This window comes from Schistocerca gregaria, chromosome 1, assembly GCF_023897955.1.
Source record: "Schistocerca gregaria isolate iqSchGreg1 chromosome 1, iqSchGreg1.2, whole genome shotgun sequence".
NCBI lineage: Eukaryota > Metazoa > Arthropoda > Insecta > Orthoptera > Acrididae > Schistocerca > Schistocerca gregaria.
This window is the reverse complement of record NC_064920.1, coordinates 634,122,712-634,146,363: the sequence shown is the minus strand read 5'-3', so window position 1 is coordinate 634,146,363 and position 23,652 is coordinate 634,122,712. Positions and strand designations below refer to the sequence as shown.

Sequence of the window (23,652 nt, the reverse complement as noted above, 5' to 3'; positions counted from 1 at the left end):
AAAAGTACAGAAGTTTTGTGGCTTCCAGAAATCTAAGTTCCTGCCCCGTGCCTCCCCACGCTTAATTCTGCCCTGTGCCTCCCCACGCTTAATCCTGCCCTGTGCCTCCCCACGCTTAATCCTCCCCTGTGCCTCCCCACACTTAATCCTCCCCTGTGCCTCCCCACACTTAATCCTCCCCTGTGCCTCCCCACACTTAATCCTCCCCAATTCCTCCTGCTCCTCCTGGACCCTGCCCAATTCCTCCTGCTCCTCCTGGACCCTGCCCAATTCCTCCTGCTCCTCCTGGACCCTCCCCAATTCCTCCGGCTCCTCCTGGACCCTCCCCAATTCCTCCGGCTCCTCCTGGACCATCCCCAATTCCTCCGGCTCCTCCTGGACGCTCCCCAATTCCTCCGGCTCCTCCTGGACGCTCCCCAATTCCTCCGGCTCCTCCTGGACCCTCCCCAATTCCTCCGGCTCCTCCTGGACCCTCCCCAATTCCTCCGGCTCCTCCTGGACGCTCCCCAATTCCTCCGGCTCCTCCTGGACGCTCCCCAATTCCTCCGGCTCCTCCCGGACCCTCCCCAATTCCTCCGGCTCCTCCCGGACCCTCCCCAATTCCTCCGGCTCCTCCTGGACCCTCCCCAATTCCTCCGGCTCCTCCTGGACCCTCCCCAAATCCTCCGGCCCGTCGCCCTCGTCGCGCTCCCTCCGCCCTGCCCGTCGCCCTCGCCGCGCTCCCTCCGCCCTGCCCGTCGCCCTCGCCGCGCTCCCTCCGCCCTGCCCGTCGCCCTCGCCGCGCTCCCTCCGCCCTGCCCGTCGCCCTCGCCGCGCTCCCTCCGCCCTGCCCGTCGCCCTCGCCGCGCTCCCTCCGCCCTGCCCGTCGCCCTCGCCGCGCTCCCTCCGCCCTGCCCGTCGCCCTCGCCGCGCTCCCTCCGCCCTGCCCGTCGCCCTCGCCGCGCTCCCTCCGCCCTGCCCGTCGCCCTCGCCGCGCTCCCTCCGCCCTGCCCGTCGCCCTCGCCGCGCTCCCTCCGCCCTGCCCGTCGCCCTCGCCGCGCTCCCTCCGCCCTGCCCGTCGCCCTCGCCGCGCTCCCTCCGCCCTGCCCGTCGCCCTCGCCGCGCTCCCTCCGCCCTGCCCGTCGCCCTCGCCGCGCTCCCTCCGCCCTGCCCGTCGCCCTCGCCGCGCTCCCTCCGCCCTGCCCGTCGCCCTCGCCGCGCTCCCTCCGCCCTGCCCGTCGCCCTCGCCGCGCTCCCTCCGCCCTGCCCGTCGCCCTCGCCGCGCTCACCCTCGAGCCCGATGCGACCCGCTGTTCCTCTAACCTGCTGTTGTCTCAGCTCTATTATTATTTCCGTCCCCTCACTTCCTTTTGCTCCCTTTAATTTCTCTTGTTTCTTCTCTCCTCTCATGTCCGCCTGTCCCTTCTCTTCTTTTTCTGCTGCCACTCAACTTCCACTTTCGTGCTGCTCCTCCCATCCCCTCATTTTTTTCTGCTCCTCCCATCCCCACAATTTTTCTGCTCCTCCCATCCCCACAATTTTTTCTGCTTCTCCCATCCCCTCATATCTTCTACTTAGTCCTCACAGTCTTTCTCCACCTCCCTTTCCTATCCCCACTCTTCTCCCCTCTTGCTGTGCCCCTCAACTAGTTACTTGCTGCCTTCCCCTTCTGCAGCACCCATTACTCTCCCTTACAGTTCTGTTCCCACTCTCACGATAACTTTGTTTTTTCTTCCATTTCTTTTCTCCTTTCTTTTTTTCCTCAATTCCATGTCATATTTATTGCCTCCTTGGATTTAGTCATAAATCGATACACTTGCATGTACCATTCCTTTTTTTTTATATTTTTTGTAAAATGTCTGTTATAGGTTAATGACTTATCAGTGTTTGGCGTCATATCTCCTGAATTACGTGTCTTTAAATGACATCATTTTGCAGGCATAAGTGAATACTGTCTGTTGAATTTGTTGTGACTAGAGCTGGTAGTAAAGAAATAATACGTCAAGTCATGTCTGACGCTGAAATTTTAGTGCATTATGCAAAATTGATGCAAAGTACTGAAAATAAAATTTTTGCTCCCCTGGAAGTTGTTGGACAGGCAACCTGCAACTGATACCAGATTCTGGAATAGTCACTTAGTAATATAGATCACACTGAAATTTGCTCTTGATGACAAATCATCTCGTGATAAATATTTATAAGTAGTAGTCATGAAGAAACATAGTGATTGGTTTTGAAAATACTATTAAGAAATATACCCACCCTTCAGAATACAACTTTTATTTGTACAAATTCCTCTCACTGACGTACTGCTCCACAACATGACAGTATGCAAACTGCCTGCAGAAATGCTTATCTTCACCGACAGATTAAATTGCTCGTATTATCGTCTGATTCATAAAATGTTATACACTCAAATTATCTGGACGTACGTATTTTATTAATACTCTCTTAGGACAGTTTGCTCGCCCCACAGTGATATACAGCTGTTAATGCTTTCAACAAACTCCAGGCATCCTAAATCATTGGGGGCTTATGCAAAATTTTACTAGTGTCCTACAACGTTACAATTAATATGTCCGAGATCTTTCACTTCCCCTGTACCCAGTGCATTGCTGTTCCCGAATAACAATCGTGGAAAGGAAAGAGATGCATTGTGAACATCATATCCAGGATCAGACTCTTTTTCATAGACTTGTATACTAAATTTACTCATATATTTGCTATTATTACCACTACCTATGGCCTCTTAACTTACAAGGTTAGTAATCACAACTAGATTGATTAATTTTACTCATACAAATTGAGCTGTTTAAATTATTTAAATTTTATAATTAATAGGTTAACTTTTTAAAGAATAAAATGAAATGAGAAACAAACAAAAGAAGATAATAGCAGTGAGAATCAAACCCAGGCCAACAAATTGCCAGTTTGTGCAATTGACCATGGCACATATTCATAAAATGTTGCTCAGTAATCAATAACACTGTACTCATAAATCTTTAGAAAGTGTTTTACACTCCCCTATGACCCACTAACGTGAAATATTCTAGGAATTTGAAAGAAGCTTCTACCTGCTTCTATTCACAGTTTGAGCCAAATCAATGAGCCCTGTCCCATGCCCTAGCACTTTTAAATTTTTAGTAGGACTGACTAACTCTTTAATTCTCAGTTCCTCCTCCAATGATCTACTGGAAAAGTGCCTCTTTAGCGGATCATCTACAGAATTCAACATATTGCTTGCACTATACTTTACACGCACTTTCAAAGCAAAATACTTACTTGGTGCCGAAAGCTACTTAGTGCTGCCAGCCAGGGATGACATCACGTCAGAGCATGCACAGTTGAAAACACAATTTTGTCCCTTCTCTGAGTTGACCATAGTGCTGCTGACTATAATCTCAGGACCCAACAGTTTTCTGTAGCTTTGTTGGCATAAGTTGGTCCCTGACAGTTGCAGTGGGATGAGTCAGCTTCATGAGCCTACCTCAATCAGTAATGTAACGCAATTTTGTATATGTCTCTATGGCAATGCCTAAGTGTTGTCAAAAGTCTATAGATGGCTACAGTTTATGTTTGCTGCCATTGACACTTCACAGCAGAAAGTTGGCAACAGTTGTGCAAGCTGTCGGGGATGCCCTCTCGCTTATAGTTATTGCAGAGAGAGCACTACAAAAGACGGTTTCATCTGTTTTATTTGCATACCAGCACGCATTTGAAGAGAAACCCCATAACATGCATTTGAAGAGAAACCCCATAATATGCATTTGAAGAGAAATGGCATTTAGTGTGATATTTACAGTGTGCTGTAGCACATCAACACATGGTCACCAGCCTGCTGCGTGCCATTTGTAATGTGAAATACTAAAGATATTTGCATTTTAGCTGTTTTGCAGCAGCCTTTCCCAAAGCATATACTATATACGAACAAAATATTGATGAGTGCAGTATTTTATTTTACAACTTGACAATATGCTCAGAAGGCCAAGTGTACAGTGTGGGTATATCGAAATATAAACTCTCTCATTTGAGCAATCTAAGAGTGACTAGAAATAGTTTCAAACACAGAAGGTCACCGAGCAGATTTTCCAGAGGTGGATATTTCATACCATTTCAATCATTATATGCTCCACTGGGATAGGTGTGGAAAATTCAGATAGGTGGAAAGAGCAGACTGCCTCCTATTTTTGTCATTAATTTGTGATACTTTTGGATGTAAAAATCTTCAGAACTTATCAAATTTGTATGTAATGCAGAGGTATTAGAAAGGCAGAGATAGGAAACTTGCCTGAAACATATTGCAATCTTTTGAATACATGGGAATAAAACATACAAAATTGTAATTGTGGATTATGTATAAAATGAGCTTCATGTTTGGAAGGGTACAAGAATTACTTTTTAAGAAAAGTAAAGCTACCCCATCCTGAACATTCCCTTGAACATTGCAGTGCTTTACCAGGTGTGACCCTGTTAAGAGGTGGGAAACTCTTGCCTTTTTCCAACCATACAACTAAATTGCCCAGCCAGTTAGGGAGGATTTACAAACTATTGCTAGAGATGGAAAAAAGTGATAAATCCCAGGAAAATAATTCCAGAAATCGCAGGGGATTTGTTGCCAGACATTTGGGTTTGATGTTCGTCACTTGCCCTCTGAACCACCAAGCCAGTCTGTTTGTGGTTGTCTAAACATAGTATATTTAGTATTACAAACACAATAGTGTATTCACAAAATATGCTGCTCAGTTTGACATGTAAAGTACTCCACACTGAACACTGTTAAAGTTCATACACTGTTTTGGATTGAGTGTTGCCCCAGTTTTCTCATAGCTTCCTGTAATGGTATCAGAAGTACCCGTTATTTGCATTAGTTGATAGCTGTAGTAGTAGTAGTAGTAGATGGTAAAACCTGTAGACGAAGACAGAGATTAGAATATATCCAACAAATAATTGGGGATGTAGGGTGCAGGTGCTACTCTGAAATGAAGGCATTGGTGGAGGTGAGGAATTCATTACAGGCCACATTGAACCAGCCAGAAGATTGATGATTCAAAGAAAAAAAACTCTGCATCTAATGACCCTCTCCTTCATTTGCTCAGGCCTTGCTTCCAACTTGTTTATTGTTTTCTGTGGTAGTATGGAAAATAACTGGAGGGAATGCACTAGTTGGAAAGTCAAACTTACTTCCGAGGTAACCAGATCTGATGACCAGTTCTAGCAGTAGCTGTATGTATCACAAATACAGCATGAACACTGAAATGTCACTCTGGTTCTTGAGTATTCATTTGGGTGCTATCATCCAGGTGATGTAATACTTAGGCGAAAAGCTTTTATTTAAAATTTAGAGGAATTACATCAAATGAACCTTCCCAACAATGGTAATTAGCCATATGCATAAGTTGCTAAGGTAACAGTGCTACCTTGTGCCCCATAATATGTAAAGGCTGTTCACATTAAAAGAAAGGCAACGAAACCTTGTCTCAAACCCAGTCTTCATCTTCATGAGAATGTGGCACTAAAGAGCAATTAGTTTCATACTACATTTATCAGAACTTGTTACAAGAGGAAAGTGTTACTGAAGCTGTTACAACCCAGAGCCAGGTATGCTTCTAAGTGTTGGTGTAAAGGGAACTTAATTATTTAAGCTTTGTTGGGAGCCACAACTGCAATGGTTCAACTACCATATTAGAAACTTGTTGCGAAATTAAAGAGAATGTCAGCACAGTTTTAAACAAGGAGTGCATAGAGCGAACATTCTCGAGTTGTAAGCCAAGTGCTGTCACTCAGGAAGGTCAGGATTAATTCTGGCAGAGTTTATAGTGACAACTGTTTTGTGTGATTGCCATTTTTGCAATGGCTGATTTTTTGCTTTTGCTCAGAGAAAGTGAAACAGAAGCTCTTGGAATGTTAAAAACGGTATATGAGGATGATCCTAAGGAAAAATGGTTAAATGTCCATTGATGACAGGCCTCATTCTGGTCATCCATACATGTCCCAAACACATGAAAATGTAAATATCCACGCAGTCATCAACGAAGATCGATGACAGATCATTGAAAAAATTGTAGAGCTGCCGGGAGAGCCTGGGAGTTCAGGACAGCCAATTGTACCAGAACATTTGAGCTGTGAATGAAAAGGATGGCTGCCAAATTTGTGCCATTACTGCTGACTGCTGAAAAAAACAAGGTCACTTGGAGTGCTTTGTTTTGAGAGAAGAATTCCAAAATGATGGAAACTTTTTTTTTTTTTTTCCTTTTTTCAAATATTAACACAGGTGACGAAACTTTGTGCTATGCTTAAGGTTGTGAATCAAAGCAATAAGTAAACCAGTGGAGACTTCAAGTTTTCCTTGTCCCCAGAAAACTTATCAGGTGAAATCAAACATTAAAACAATGCTGATTAGTTTCTCAATGTGAGAGGGGTCATACATTCAGAGTTCGTCCTGATTGATCAGACAGTTAATCAGGCTTTCTACTTCAAAGTTTTGAAAAGATTGCTTAAAAGTGTGCAGCAGAAGCAGCCTGATTTGTCACAGTCGGGTGACTGGTTTTCCATCATGATGATTCCCCTGCCCACACAGCCCTGTATGTACGACAATTCTTGGCCAAGAATGGTATGACCCCTATTCCTCACCCACCATACTCAATCGATCTTGCCCCGTGAGAGTTTCGTTTCTTAGAGTAAAAAGAGACATGAAAAGAAAGGGTTTTGCTGATGTTGCTGAGTTGAAGAAAAGAAAACAAGTACTCCATCAAACATCACAAAAGTTGAATTGAAAGATTTTGTAAAATGGAATAAAATATTAGAAAACCATGTAACGCAAGTGGAGAATACTTTGAAGGGGATTGAAGGTATGTACATAAAATGTGAATTGTTGTTGTTGTTGTTGTTGAGGTCTTCGATCCAAAGACTGGTTTGATGCAGCTCTCCATGCTACACTACCCTGTGCAAACCTCTTCATCTCTGAATAATTATTGCAACCTACATCCTTCTGAATCTGCTTAATGTATTCATCTCTGGTCTCCCTCTACAATTTTTACCCTCTACGATTTTTAAAAGTACTAAAAGTACTAAATTGGTGATACCTTGATGGCTCAGTTCGTGTCATGTCAACCTATCCCTTCTTCTAGTCAAGATGTGCCACCAATTCCTCTTCTCCCACATCCTATTCAGTACCTCCTCATTAGTTACATGATCTACCAATCTAATCTTCAGCATTCTTCTGTAGCACCACATTTCGAAAGCTTCTGTTCTCTTCTTGTCTACATTATTTATCATCCATGTTTCACTTCCACACATTGCTACAATCCTTACAAATGCTTTCAGAAAATATTGTCTAACACTTAAATCTATACTCGATGTTAACAAATTTCTCTTCTTCAGAAAAACTTTTCTTGCCATTGCCGGTCTACATTTTATATCCTGTCTACTTCAACTATCATCAATTAGTTTGCTCCCCAAATAGCAAAACTCCTTTACCACTTTAAGTGTCTCATTTTCTCATTTAATTCCCTCAGCATCATCTGATTTAATTCAACTATATTCCATTATCCTTGTTTTGCTTTTGTTGAGTTCATCTTATATCCTCCTTTCAAGACACTGTCCATTCCGTTCAACTGCTCTTCCAGGTCCTTTGCTCTCTCTGACAGAATTACAGTGTCATCAACAAACCTCAAAGTTTTTATTTCTTCTACATGGATTTTAATTTCTATTCCAAATTCTTCTTTTGTTTCCTTTCCTGCTTGCTCACTATACAGATTGAATAATATCGGGGATAGGCTACAACCCTGTCTCACTCCCTTCCCAACCACTGCTTCCCTTTCATGCCCATCGACTCATATAACTGCCATCTGGTTTCTGTACAAATTGTAAATAATCTTTCGTTCCCTGTATTTTACCCCTGGCATCTTCAGAATTTAAAAGAGTATTCCAGTCATCATTGTCAAAAGCTTTCTCTAAGTCTACAAATACTAAAAATGTAGTTATGCCTTTCCTTGATCTGTTTTCTAAGCTAAGTCGTAGGGTCAGTATTGCCTCGCATTTTCCAACATTTCTATGGAATCTAAACTGATCTTCCGTGAGATTGGCTTCTCCTAGTTATTCCATTCGTTTGTAAAGAATCCATGTTAGTATTTTGCAACCATGACTTATTAAACTGATAGTTCGGTAATTTTCACACCTGTCAAAACCTGCTTTGTTTAGAATTGTAATTATTTTCTTCTTCTTGAAGTCTGAAGGTAATTAGCCTGTCTCATACATCTTGCTCACCAGATGGCAGAGTTTTGTCACTATCTCTCCCAAGGCTGTCAGTAGTTCTAGTGGAATGTTGTCTACTCCTGGGGCCTTGTTTTGACTTAGGTCTTTCAGTGCTCTGTCAAATTCTTCATGCAGTAGCGTATCTCCCATTTCATCTTCATGTACGTCATCTTCCATTTTCATAACATTGCCCTTGTGTACACTCTCTATATACTCTTTTCACCTTTCTGCTTTCCCTTCTTTGCTTAGGATTGGTTTTCCGTCTGAACTTTTGGTGTTCATACAGGTTGTTTCGTTTCTCCAAAGGTCTCTTTAAATTTCTTGCAGGTAGTATCTGTCTTAGCGATATATGCTTCTTCTATGTCCTTACATCTGTCCGTTAGCCATCCCTGCTTAGCCATCTTGCAGCTCCTGTCGATCACATTTTTAAAACATTTGTTTTCCTTTTCACCTCCTTCATTTACCACGTTTTTGTATTTTCCCCTTTCATCAATTAAATTCAATCTCTCTTCTGTTACCCAAGGATTTCTACTAGCCCTTGTCTATTTACGTACTTTATCCTCTGCTGCCTTCACTATTTCATCTCTCAAAGCTCCCCAGTCTTCTTCTACTGTATTTCTTTCCTGTGTTCTTGTTAACTGTTCCCTAATGCTCTCTCCGAAACACTGTACAGTGTCTGGTTCTTCCAGTTTATACAGGTCCCATCTCCTTAAATTCCTACCTTTTTGCAATTTCTTCAATTTTAATCTACCGTTCGTAACCAATAAATTGTGGTCAGAGTCTACATCCACCCCTGGAAATGTCTTATAATTTAAACTTTGTTCCTAAATCTCTGTCTTATTATTATATAATATATCTGAAACCCTCCAGTGTCCCCAGGCCTCTTCCACATATACAACCTTCTTTCATGATTCTTAAACCAAGTGTTGGCTATGATTAAGTTATGCTCTGTGCAAAATTCTACCAGGCGGTTTTCTCTTCCATTCCTTACCCCCAGTCCATATTCACCTTCTTTTCCATCTCTTCCTTTTCTTAATATTGAATTCCAGTCCCCCATGACTATTAAATTTTTGTCTCCCTTAACTATATGAATATTTTATTGCATCATACATGTGTGGGCTTCATGTCTATCTTGGCTACAATAATGTGTTCACTATGCTGTTCATAGTAGCAGCTTATCTGTGTTCTGATTTTTTTTTTTTTTAAACCTACCCCTGCATTACCGTTATTTGACTTTGTGTTTATAACCCTGTATTCACCTGACCAGAAGTCTTGTTTCTCTTACCACCAAACTTCACTAATTCCCACTGTATCTAACTGCAACCTATCCATTTCTCTTCTTAAATTTTCTAACCTACCTGCCCAATTAAGGGATCTGACATTCCCTGCTCCAGTCCATAGAATGCCAATTTTGTTTCTCCTGATAACGACATCCACGTGAGTAGTGCCCGCCCGGAGACCTGAATGGGGGACTGTTTTACCTCTGGAATATTTTACCTTTTAACCATACAGTAAGCTGCATGACCTCAGGAAAAATTACGGCTGCAGTTTCCCCCTTGCTTTCACCTGTTCATAATGCAGGATAGCAAGGACATTTAGGTTGATGTTACAAGGCCAGATAAGTCAATCATCCAGACCGTTGTCCCTGCAACTACTGAAAAGTCTGCTGCCCCTCTTCAGGAACCACACATTTGTCTGGCCTCTCAACAGATACCTCCATATTGTGGTTGCACCTGTGCTACAGCTATCTGTATCAAGGAGGCATGCAAGCCTCCCCATCAACGTTAAGGTTCATGGTTCATGGGGGGCAAAATGTGAATACAAAAATTTAAAATTTTTTTGGGTACACTCTTGTATGCATGAGGGAGACTAACACTGGATACAGTTCACAGATGATTGTTGTATCTTGTTGCAATAGTGAGTGTTCACCGTCAACATGAAAAATATAGCATGTTGGGTATAAATATTTGGGAAGCTTAATCTTTGTTTCGTTATGTGATTAGTGATAAGTCACTGGGAACAACTAAAGGTATAATATCTATGAGTACACATCCAAGATGTTTTAAAGTGGAATGACCATACGAAACTAGTTTTAGGAGAGGCAGATGCCAATCTAGGATACATCCTGAGGAAATGATTTAATACTCCCATGAATGAGGTTGCTCACAAAATGCTCATTCAAACCATTAGAGGTTATTGATCGTCAGTCTGGGACTCTTACCAGGTGGGATTAACAGAGGACAAAGAGTATAACAAAAGAATAGCATAATGTTATGTCATGGCCTCCTTTTGTAAGCACAAGATTGACCTGGAGATGCTGATCCAAGTCAGTTGACATCACAAGAGCGGTGCTGTTGATCACACAGTTGAAATGCAGAGTGCTTTTTTCCAAGAAGAGTCAAGGAGCATTTAATGTCCTCACAAAATCAGTCTGACAGAAATATCAGAGAAAGTCAGCTTGTACAAATGATTACTGGCAGGTGTTTGTTCAGTGTACCATTTGCAGGATAGTACAAAGAAAAGAGTTAAAGAAAACTATATTTGGCAACTGATATTTGAGTTCTGAAGTTCATGTACCTACCAGAATTGCAAAAACCCAGTTGCTGTGTGGTTCCTTGTAAGGTAAACTGGTTAGCATGTGCAGATGATTTTGTGATAATTTTGGATGGTCTGATGTGATTAATGAGAGAATAGCTGATAGAGAAAGTCAAGAACTAGAATCTCATTTGGGGGAAAAATGTTGATGACAAATACAAAATTACACATAAATAAACTGTGCAAATAAAGTTTTTGCACTACCCTCACACATAGATTGTGTAATTTTATCAAAAACCTCTTTCTCAATCCTCTGTGTAATACAGGAAGTAAATGCATACAGCCTCCAGTGTGATGGAGTAAAGAGTAAGCCTCTGTTCTCAGTGCAGTTCATCAGAGCATGCTATACCTCCTTATAGTGGACAGGCTAATGCAGAGTATGTGCACTGCTCAGTGTCTCAGCATCAGCATACCTCAGAGTGTAATTTCAAGTTTAGACTTGGCACCCCTTGTCCCATGATGGCAAGAACGGTTCTCAGCTTGTTAAGTTGCCTACTGAAGTGGTGTACGCCATAGAGATGTCATCTGTTCCACCACTATTGTGATGGACAAAACATTGAAGAACTGTCTTGTAATGGTTACCCAGCCAACAGCACCAGCTGATGGCCACTATTCACAAATTGTAGCTCATAGGAATCCAGAGGAGACTGCAGCAGAAATGTAAATGTGTACTTCCTGTTTAGAGACAACTGGGAGAGTTGTATCAACCCAGATAGTGTGCAGCCATTCACACACACTCATTTGGCCTCTAGATGTCCTTTATTATCTACAAACTCCCAGCACCATGTTGGTCAATGAAGCCGAGGAAGGGAATACCCAAAATGGAACCTGTATGAATGATGTCAATTTCTCTTCACTAATCAGTGTAGAATTTGTCTGATACCATATGATAGTATCAGAAAAATTGTAGGTGGCTAGGTACCACTGACACTTTCACTTGTTTGGTACCATGTGTTTGGCAGGGAGGTGAGTCAATTGTATTTTGGGCCAGTATCATCTGAAGATGTCAGATGCCTTTCAATTTAGCGAGGATAATTTTTGGGCTGTACAGTGTGGAGATTGTGTCCTCCAACCTACTGCCCACCCTAAAGGCAACATTTTCAAAATGTGTTTTTTCTCTTTAGACAATAATTCACTAGTGCAGTGTGCTAACCTTGTGAACACCTTCTTCCAGGAGTCAGTAATCAACAGAATGGAATGGCTTGCAGTATCTGCTGACATAAATCAAATTGAGCGTGATTGGTACCATCTGAAACTTGCAATGTGTTATTGTGAGAAAGCTTGTCGCACAGTGGATAAAGTCAGGAGGGCAGGGTTGAAGAGTGCAAAGCTTGAGAAGCAATGCCTCAACCACCTTGTGGGCATCATGGTAATGTGAACCCAAAAGTGCTACTTTGTGTGAGGTGAGGTGGATAAACCAGTATTGAATGTTAGCCAGCAGCAGGTTTTGACTTCCCAGATGGGCTCTGTTGAGTAGACTTCTTTACTTTTTTTATTTGGCAGAAAATTGTATCTTTTTAGTTTCATAAAGCTTTCATTCAGTAATCGCCACACACATTCACAGATACTACTGGTGGTGTAACTCGTTTTTGAACAGTTTATATAGAAATAGAAACATGTAAGATATAAAGCTGTAAAGCTCAAATATGTTAGAGAACATTACTAGTAAATTAATTGTTAAGATCTGAAACAGATAAATGATTAACAAATTGGAAGGAGCTTATACATGAACTGAGAACATCTGCAATAAGAAATGCATCTCCTGCATATGGAACTAATTTCGTCTAATACCGTAGTTAGGACTTAAAAAGCCAGTTGGGTTGTACTCAGTAGAAAGAATAAGCAAGCAGGAAACCTATTACAGTATTCATAAAATATCAGGAGCACTGATGATTTGGACATTGACCCACTTCAGACATCTTTACAAAATGAAATATGGTAAACTATAAAAAGATATTCAAGAATCAGATTTATCAGAAATAAATTGGTCAAATATAAGGCTTTAACTTTGCAAGAAGTCAAGACTGAGAAAACAAAAAAGCAGGATCAGTTTGGACAAAAAGAAAAAAGATGACAAACCTTGATGATGATGATGCAATGATTGAAGAACTGGTGACAACTAAGAAAGAAGGTAACTGAAATTGGATTTTGATCCTAGTTGTTCAGGAAATCATTGTCAATAATCATAATAATAATAAACACCTAGATCTTTGAATTTTTCTTACTTTAATGAACACTAGATAAAGTTGGCCATCATTTACATCCAGCATTGTACCATAGGCTTTCCACACCCCATTTATTGTGGTTTTCTTCATTTCACACATACATCTGTATTGTAGTAATTAAAAAGGCAACACTGCCAGACACCCAAAAATAGTGCATTAAAAATGAATGCTAAACTCGGGTGTCTGTTGGCTTTGCCACACACTGTACCCTGAGGTATTCCATGTTCTTCGCTTAAGGCAGACAGTGCAAAAGAAAGGATTCCATCCATTTTGTAGTCAGTACAATCATTAACGAATTTTTCTTACACATCTTTCTTTACTCTCTTACAATAATGTCTCAAAACACTGTTCCTATAACCAAAATTTCTGTTTTGTCATATTCTATTGATGTCTTGTGGACTACAATTCTTGTCAGTAGCAGACTTTGTGAGTTGTAGTGCTCTCCCATTGTGCATGTGGTTTAACCTAGATGAGCCATACTACATAGCCATGGTATTTTAAGAGGCTTATGCCTGCAGCTCTTCGACCAAAGTTTAATAATTTTTCTGGCATTTTGTCAGTATGAGGGGCTGGTGTTCTCGAAGAGTCGCCCTCCATTGCTGACGACAGTCTGTCAGCAGGTAGCTATGGAAGCCTCAACAATTTTACATTTTATGAACTTAGGCCCTTTGTGACAGTAAATCATCCTTCACAGATCCAAGAAACTTTTCATCCTGGTTTGGTGGGCAGAGAAATATTTTAATTTGAAATTTACAGAGGATTCTGCCTATTTGTATGGATAATTGCTATCATGTGGGAGGAAAGCTGTGAGTCTTAGCACCATACTATCATCTTTAGCCAATGACTTTTTTTCAGTTGATAACACCCTATTAATCTGCAATATGTAAGATCTACTTTTCCAAAAATGTACACCACACAGATTAGGCCTTGGCCTGTTTCGACTGGCTGAGTGCTATCTACAAGCCAATAAGAGGAATAATTTATGATCGTGGGGTATGTGATCAGTGCTTCATTCAAGCAATGCCTCATGAGAGTAAGTGGATCCTGTTCCAGATCACCGACTACAGAACAATCTTAGGATTACCGTGAGTCAAACCTGAGTCCTTCCACACTGAGGGCAGCAGTGCTAACGAAGGCGATCCGTATATGTTTTTACAGAACACTAGAGAGAGAGAAAAAAAAAAGAAAAACACCACCCGCCAAGTTCTTCTTGTACTGTTGTCATCTGTTATCAGAAGCCATCGCAGTGGTCTCGCGGTTCTAGGCGCGCAGTCCAGAGCCGTGCAACTGCTACGGTCGCAGGTTCGAATCCTGCCTCGGGCATGGATGTGTGTGATGTCCTTAGGTTAGTTAGGTTTAAGTAGTTCTAGGTTCTAGGGGACTAATGATCACAGCAGTTGAGTCCCATAGTGCTCAGAGCCATTTGAACCATTTGTTATCAGAAACAGTGGATGTGCTGTAAACATTTGTCAATAGAGCACACAGAATTTCCAATTCAACCTGTTTGCCTAAGAAGCTCACGCACATCTGGTTTTATTGAATACACCTTCTAGTATCTAATTTTAAGGACCACTAAAAAGTGTTCATTAAAAATAGATTGGTGAGCTTAGTCAAGTGTTTGCATGGGAAACTTTGTATGACCCTATTAAGTAATTTGAGAACACCCAAGGTTTGTGAAGGATGAAGACAATTTAGCAGTTCAGAGGATGTAGGTACAATTGAGTCAGGGTGAATCTAATACAGGTTGAGTGACCCAGAGAGCCATGTTTCTTTCCTTGTCAGAACATCCCAGCATGGAAAGCAAACAACTTTTTTCTGTTTCATTAGTGCACCAAATAATATATTAAGAATAGGTGCTGTAAAAGCTCTATCAGAGAGAGAGAGAGAGAGAGAGAGAGAGAGAGAGAGAGAGAGAGAGAGAAAGGAGCAACTCCCTTCCCCCCTCCCCTCCCCCTCCTTTTTGCAAAGCACACAGTCTGCTATTGCTGAGCATTGTATATCCATCAGTAATGTGCTGGAACGTGATAAAACAATAGTTTTGACATTGGCAGTTATTGCATTTAAATAAGAAACAAGCCTAGACTGTACTGTCTATAAAAGTATAAAACCAGATCACTTTTATCTCCTGTAATACTATACTTTTTTTGTATACAGAATTGTATTATGCAGGAACCTGGTTGTATGCTGTTTTGCTGCAATTAAAATTTATGTTACATTTCCTGTCAGCCAAGAGTTGCTTCTCTACAGCACATTATCTTTTAGTCAGTTTCTGACCTGAGGCCTCGATCTGAATTGTTGTTATCCACAGTCAGAACCATTTTAGAATTATTTGCTACAGTATGAGGTCTGTTCAAAAAATTCCGGAATACACATAATTTCACACCAGTGGTGAGTTGGGAGTGAAATGCAGTTGGCATCCCTGCACATGCCTGTGTTTAATATGTAACTGCTGAAAGTTTCATTGTTTTATGTCTGTTAGTTATTGTTCAGTGCCGCATCAAGTGGAATGCTATCGCACAGTTCGCAAATTTTGAGATGACAGAGTTTAAGGAGCAATGCATCTGCATTAAATTTTGGGGGAAACTCTAGAAAACCTTTACAGAGACACACCAAATAGTGCAGGAAGCTTATGGTGGTGAGTGCTTAAGCTATATTCAGTGTTACGAATGACATGCTTTAAAAATAGCCAGACAGAAATTAAAGGTGACCCTTGTTCAGGACGCCCTTCGATGTCTACTGACCACTCTCATGTCACCAATAGAAGACTGACTGCCTGAAAGATTGCAGCAGAGGACTAACATGTCAGTTGGGTCATGTCATGAAATCCTGGCACAGCATCTTTGACTGCATCATTTGCCTCCCACAGCTCATGTATAATGTCAAAGCGATGCTGGTAGTATTCTTTGAATTTGAAGGATTAGTTCATCATGAATTCATCCTGTAGGGACCAACAGTTAATCAATGGTGCTCTCAGGATGTGTTGTGAAACCTGTGAGAAAATGTGAGAAGGAAATGGCCTGAAATGTGGCAATACAATTCATAGCTCTTGCATCATGTTGCTGCACATGCACATTCATCCCTGTTGGTGTGTGACTATTGCACAAAAAATGAAATCACAGTGCTTGCCGCATCCTCTGTACTCTCCAGATCTGGACTCTGCAGACTCTGGAGAAAGAAAAAAAAAAGAGTTGAAAACTCTATTAAAAAGATGAAGATTTGCAATGATAGAAAAAGATAAAAGAAAATTTGCAGACGGGGCTTTGTGTAATCTAGCAAGGGTCATACCAAGACTGTTTACGGAAGTAGAAATGGCATTGGGAGCGGTGTATCATTTGTGGAGAAGAGTTTTTCGAAGGAGACCAGGCACAGTAAGTAAAAGGTAAGAGTAGAAAAATTTTGTGGACAAAGTTCCGGGATTTTTTTAACAGGCATCGTATAAGGCATGTCATTAATGTACAGGATGAACCAGAACTCCACTGACAAACTTTCAGAGCTTGCTCAGGAATACCATACAATTAATTTGGTTTAAGATATTCACTCTCTCTGGCTGCTTCTTACAGGGTAATAATGTAATTATGAGTTATTCAGTTTGTTAATGCAGTTACACTTGTTTTGTGAAAATACAAACACAACAGTGAAAAAATGAAATATGAACCAAAATGTAAAACACAAAACACAGAGTAATCCACATGCTCTCAAATGAAAGACTGTACTGTGATGAGGTTGCCATCATTGCAGTAACAGCTCGGCTAGTATCATTGCGCCACTATTCCATTGCATTCAGTGAACACATACACAATATCCACATTGAAATAAATGGTTGTGGCCACATAAAGAAGTTTTTTTGTGTGTGTGTGTGACTAGTTTTGGATGTCCATTTTCAAACCATCCGTATTGTAACATTAATTGGCCCTCCAGTGATGACTGAAGTGGCACTTGATGGACTCGACAGCTTTAAACAGGACAGACACTGAAATTCTCCAGTGTCTGCCCCATGTGGTCTATTTACTGTTGTTGAGTACCGCTTTGATCATCACTGCAGGGGCAATTTCTGCACGTAGGTTTTGGCTGTATTGTCACATTTATGATAGGTTGGTTTGAAAATGGGCAGAGGTATCACCATCAAAAAATAAGATACTTTTCAATTAAAACTTATGACAGAGCTACAACCATTTATGTCAATTATAAAACAAATTCTGGACATATGTTTCACCTGCAGCATGCTGTAAGTTTGTAGAGAAGCATATCGGCCAGCTCTTCATCAGTAAACCTATCCACACAGTTGCATCCACACTGCTGGAAATACAAACAAAGACAAAACCAAACAGTACTGAATACAAGCTTGAAGGCAAAGAGTAAAATGGGTATCGCTGTTGTCAACAGCAATTACCACAAGCAAATGGAAACAGTACACCTAGTGCATACTGTCAACATTTACACTATTGTGCTGTATATTCATTGCAAAACATACACAAATATAATTGGGGCAAGAAACCAAATGAAATGCTGTAACTCTGTAACAAGCTGCTGGAAACTATGGCTCTCTTTATACCATAATACTCAGAAAATATCCCGGAACAACCTCTGAAAGTTTGTTGGGGTTCTGGCTCATCCAGTATCTCAGTAAACATGTAGAACTAGTTCCCAAGTCACATTCTGGCTCATTTCCTGTTAAGTGTCAATATAAGGCAACCTTGTGTTTGCTACTGGTCAGGTGAGTAAACCAGCTGAATACCTTAATCAAAATGTTCTACTTTATTTATCAGTACATAAGGACCTTTCACAAAAATAACGAAGATAGTGATGTGCCATTGGCAGCATTCTGTTCATTAGAATCTTTCAAGTAACCTGATTATTTTACATATTCCTGACATATTATTGATTGAACGAGCAACCAACGCAATTAGAAAAATTACTTTCTTAAGTCTGTAGTCATAATTTATTATTTTGCCCCCCCCCCCCCCCCAACCAACCTTTGTTTTTTTCTATACCATAGTGGTAAAAATAGTCTGGATGTTTAAATCATAGGATGGCATGATGATAACGATTTTAATTATAGACTAAAGCAAGTAACTTTTTCTGTTTAGATCACATTGTTTGTATTTTGTTTAGTGTCTGAATTGTTCTCATTTGAGTGCAAAGTGGTACAGTTTTGTGTTAGTTTCTTCATTGCCTCATTCACAGGAGCAATGATGCATCACAATACTACTTTGAAAGTAGGGAAGACTGTAGAACAATTGAAGCAAGCTTATTGAAATGATTCTGTGGAGACAAAGTGTTACAAATAGTTTTCCAAATTTAAAATTTCTGTCCAGTCATTCAGATTTAGGTTTCCCATGATTTCTCTGAATCGTTGAAGACAAATGCTTGGATGGTTCCTTCGAAAGGGACTGCTGATTTCTTTCCCAAATCGGAGCTTGTTCTTTGTTGATGGGATGTAGAACCCTAAGCTTCCTCTTCCTGATTCAGAAGTAGTTATCAGTTTAATTAATGATGATGCTTGACGAGAGGCTACTGTGTACATTAAAAATAAGATATTTTTTGTGCAGGGTCAGTACAAGACCACCTCTGCATAAACTTTGATGACTTTCATGTGAGTTGTTGACCTTAAACTGGTATCTTCCGATGGTGTGGAGACCAGTCTTCTCCAGAGTGGTTCTTTCTCCATAGGTGTTGTTCAAATTGTGCCGTAGATTTTTTTTTTATCTTGGTTGCTGTTGACTCATTCTTCCATTTACAGAAAGTGAAAATTGAACATTAGACAAAGGTAAGTGGGAATGCTTTTGAGTAAAATAAAAACAAAGCGAAGAAGACAGTATGAACATTTAGGAAGGCTGACTGCATATAGCCTAATGGGTAGAGGTGAGCAATGCTCATGAATGAAGAATAATCTTAGGAATGCCAGGGAAAAATGGGCACAAGGAAACACTTTTTTCCTTTTCTGTTCCATTAAGGAGTAATGAGTAAGTAGTCCTGTGTAAAAGTGCTACATCATCATATGCCTCATCTACCAACTCTGTCAATCATATCTTCCCACTTTCAACTTCTGTCGTTCCCTCCATTTGTGGTAATATTTTGACATTTTCTCCCTTTATCGTCCTCCATCTTTATTTCTGCATCTGCAGTATTTGCTTTTAATATAATTTGTATTTTTATTGTAGGCCTTTTTGTTTGCTACTTTCTGTGTTTCATAAAGAATGTTCTCCATTCTTTCTCTTGTGCTAGCAAAATTGATGACAGTGCTGACAGTGTTAATTCACAGTTTCCAATTGCTTTCACTTCCTTTCTAAATATCTTATCTCTCCTCCATAATGTTGATTCTCCCTTGTTTTGACTATTTGACTGTATCTTTTCTGTGCCATCTTCATAAAAAATGGGGATCTTGTGTTACTGATGGTGTATTTAATTTTTGTTTGCATCTGTGGAGAGGGCCGTGTTGGTAATACTGTGACATGTCTGAAATGAACCCTAGAATGCATAACCAGCATCCACTGTCTGCTACAGTTAATGATTCCCAAATTAATTTATGCGACACAGTTGACAGAAAAAGAATTAAAATTGATTGTGAGACATACGTAGCACCTTCTGTCGGTACACAGTTGAAGAGTGTTATATTGCCATCCACTTCAGCTTTCAGTGCAAAATATTTTATTCATTATTAGATAACGAAGTTGTGAAGAATATAAACAAAGTATAAATTATACCAGAGCAATGCCTAGACAATGAAAGGCAGAAAACAGTTTTTATAACAGATACATGACTGATGAGCATGACCATAAGAAAAACAATGGACTTAAAATGACGTTTGTGGGATGAACAGCTGCAGTGATTCAGTTTTAAGCATTTGGTTCGTGCCACATCTGCCTGTTACAACAACAACAACAACAAAAAAAAAAAATATTTTAGTTCTGACAGTTTTTAAAGTATTGTTAATTTTTATGATGAAAGCAGGAACTATTAATATAAAATGTTGCCACTACACAGGCATCGTGGAGTGCACGAATAGCACAACTGGAGACACAGCTTGGTCGGTTATGCAGACAGGCTGCAGAGGAGGGTGCCGAGCGCCGCCGAGCTGAAGGGGAACGAGATGCTTTGCTTGAACGTATTCGTGCCCTGGAAGTCTTACTGGAGCAAGCACGTTCTACTGGCCGCCAACGTGACGAAACGTTGGCTGCGGTGCGCCAAGAACGTGATGAACTTGCAGCTGAGATACGTGAAATGCGTGCAGCACGCCAAGAGCTTGAGCAGAAACTCGCTGCACACACTGTGAGTCAAAATGGATTTAGTTCATGTGAACCATTAAGAAAAGAGTAGTGCGTATCTAACTAAACTGTTGAAGATCTGAGAATGGGGATTTAATTCTAACCAAAACCCTTAACATTACTTCTCGTGCTTGAAGTGCATGTGCATTCCGGTTTTTATGGTAGGATTGCATCATATTTATTTTTCAACTTTCCTCTGTGGATAAATTTTGTGTAAGAGTGTTTCATTGTGTGACTTCACTTTGTTGGCTTTCTAAAATGCTCTGTTGTTGCTTTTGGCAAAACTTTCAGTAATGTATTGCATGTGAATTCTTCAGTTCTTTACTTGATTTTTAACATGGTTTCATGTTAAGTGCTTAACTTATTGCTTTGATTCGAGTTTTTCCTTGTTTATCTAAATGATTTTGATGCTATATCTTGCATCACATCTTGAGTATTTGTAAAAGATTCACACACAGTTGAATTGTTACTCTAAGCTTTCATACTCCACTACTGTGAAAATTGTTTTCAAACAATTTGCAGATCATTATTTTAAAGTAGCATTGCATTTTTCCTTACTGTGCTTGGCAGTATGTGCTTTTTGGCAAATCAAAATAATTTGGTTGCTGTAACTTGTTAGAAACTGCTATTATTAAAATTACCCACACCACTTGTAAATGTTTGTGTGATGTGAAATTACTGACAAATAGCAGAATGTAGTGTGGTGAAAAATATATGTTTTTTCCTCCCAAAGAAAGAACTGAAAAAGAAGGCTATTGCTATAATCCGTTTGCAATATTATGCTGTTTGAGCTTTGTTTCTGTGTGTCTGCTTTATTGTGTTGTATTTTGTATTAGTGAAGGGAGCTTAAATTTGTAGTGGTTTATTCCTGATTCTTCCTTTAGGCAACATTGGTTTTGTACGGCACCATTGTGTGATGGGTGAAAATAATGTTTGGTATTATCTTGTTGTTAGAAGTTGCATTTGTTATTTCAAATTGTCACAGTATTTATTTGCAGGACGACTTCATTAAGTATTAATTTTATTACTTCTCACTTCAAAGTACTTCTTATCATTTGTGTTATTTGCACTCAGTTATGGAACCCACTTTTATGCTTAACTTTCTTGATTTTTTTCTGCTCTAATTCAGCTTAGGTCACATCCTGTGTTAAACATCAAATAGATGTTGGTGAAATGTGCAGTAACAAGCTCCACAGCTTAGTGTTATGTGTAGTTAGTTCATCATTCTCCTCCATGTATTTGATCGTGGTTACAGAATTATATTTAGTTACTCTTTGTAGTTCTGATATAGTGATTAAATTTTAATTATTCTTGTTTCAGAGTAAATATGCTAAAGACTTGATGGGATTGTCCTGAAGGCTAAATATGCCGTGATGTAGCTATTTTATTGAAAAAAGGAAGAGTGTTTAAAACAATTAGTTAAAAGAATCAGAGGACCCATAAAAAGCAAAATGTGAACCACATGGCCAACCTAACGAATGGATTTCTAAAGATGTATTAGAATCCATTCCACTTGTGGTGGGTGTGATAAGAACTTACTGACAAAAGTATAAAAACTTGGACCAAATTTTACATGTGGAGAACAGGCAGTATAATAATCGTATAAATATGTGGTGTTGAAAGTGCTATTCTCAGTAGATTTCTTTCACTGTTCAAGGAATCTGTGTTAAAAGGGGAAGAAGTGTCAGTATTCACATGTAGTTAGAGGGGATGTCCCAAACATCCATTCTGTTGGAGGGTTTTGATCCTCTGGTGAGTTTTGGCTATTGGCAGTGATGCAAGAGCTGTTGGCCTATGTTTTGCATATATATTGACATTCCTGTCCTCCATGCTGCTCCTTGCTATTTTGCTCCCCCCCCCCCCTTTCCCCTTCACCTAAACTTGAGAACTAGTTTGTAAAATATTTTGTTTCTCACTCAGTTGCTTAATCCCAGAGTAGTAATTTTAGTAACTGAAGAATAATAGTTTAATTGGTGTGTTTAAAACAGATAGTGATTTAAAGTATATTGCAATCTCTCAAAGATATTTACATTGATTTTTCTGTAACTTCTTCTTATTAGTCCTCAGACCTTTTAACCACATTACTACTGAATAGAGCTGGGTTGCTGGTGATAACCTATTATCAATTTTATGAATGGTGGTATTCTACATACCATATATGAAGACATGGTCAAAGCACCAACTTAAGTATTCATATATAAATTATAGGGGCACAGTAAAGTTAACACTGAGACAGAGAATGTGACAATTTTGGGATTTTAAGACCAATTTCTCTTTTGGTTGCTTCAAGGAAGAAAACAAAGAACAACATGGGAACATTTTGTTTAAAAAAGTTGAAAACTGATAGTAGCTGTAACATTCAGAATTACGTTGTGAGAGGCCCAGGGTTTGATATGGAACACAATTAAGGAAATGCTAAAGCACATGAGAAGTAATACATTTATGTGAAAGGTGACAAGTATTTCCGAAGTTGTAACTTTTTTCAGCAGGAAAATGAAATTAAGAAATGAATCGAAATGAAAAAAAGGCAACAAAAATAGAGTGCACACATACTAACATTCTTTTGTTTCTAAAAGTGAAGCCATCAAAAACCGTGAAGTGGCTGAATGTCTTCCAGCTCCCTTGCCTGTCGGGTTATGACTATTGATGCAGTAAGTGTGTATCACATTCTATCGTTTTCACTACTGATGCCATTCTTACTGTTAATACATGATTCTTCAGCAAATGAACTATTTGCAGAAACACCTGTATGACAGTGGAGCTGTTTAGAAGCACTATAAAAATTACACTTGGACTACTCACCATCCAGTCACAACCAAGACAGATAGATCATAAAACTGATTTTATTCTCAGTATTTGTACTTTGCTGTAGAACATGCCTTGTGGCGCAGCAGCGAAGCTTGTGAGAATGTTTCACAAATTTTATTTGAACGTCACACATGATACCAGATGGGAACCCATTCTGGACTACATTCCTAATTCATGTAGTTCTGTTGGCTTGCTTAATGCAAATCTATCACTGTTAACATATTGCTGTTTTCACCCCTGGTTTTTTGCACTCACTACTCTCTTGCTTCCTGCTCCACATATTTATTATTCCTTTTATTACTGCTCCTTTAATGCACTTCCTTTTTCTCCACTTTATCCCTCTAGTACTTGTGATGCCTTGCAGTTACTTTCTGTTTTCTGAACAAAACTGTGTAGAAATCCGTGTGATGTACTATTATTACACAATTCTACTTGCTTCCTCCCCCCCCCCCCCCCCCCCCCCCCCGCCCTCCACCAGAATCCTGTTGGTGAAGCCTTTTTGCAGATTGATTTAGTAAACATGGAAC

General features: G+C 40.0%; 1 protein-coding gene across 2 annotated transcripts in view; it reads left to right on the top strand.

Moving 5' to 3' along the window:
- The window catches only part of LOC126360091 (golgin subfamily A member 1), a 129,969-nt gene that overhangs the window by 45,716 nt on the left and 60,601 nt on the right, over positions 1-23,652 (top strand). The window contains exon 6 of one of the 2 annotated variants that reach the window (XM_050007681.1): positions 20,037-20,321. The exons of the other annotated variant lie outside the window; for it this stretch is intronic. Coding sequence (XP_049863638.1) covers positions 20,037-20,321 — 285 coding nt within the window. The remainder of the gene's footprint in view (positions 1-20,036; positions 20,322-23,652) is intronic. 2 annotated transcript variants of the gene reach the window in all.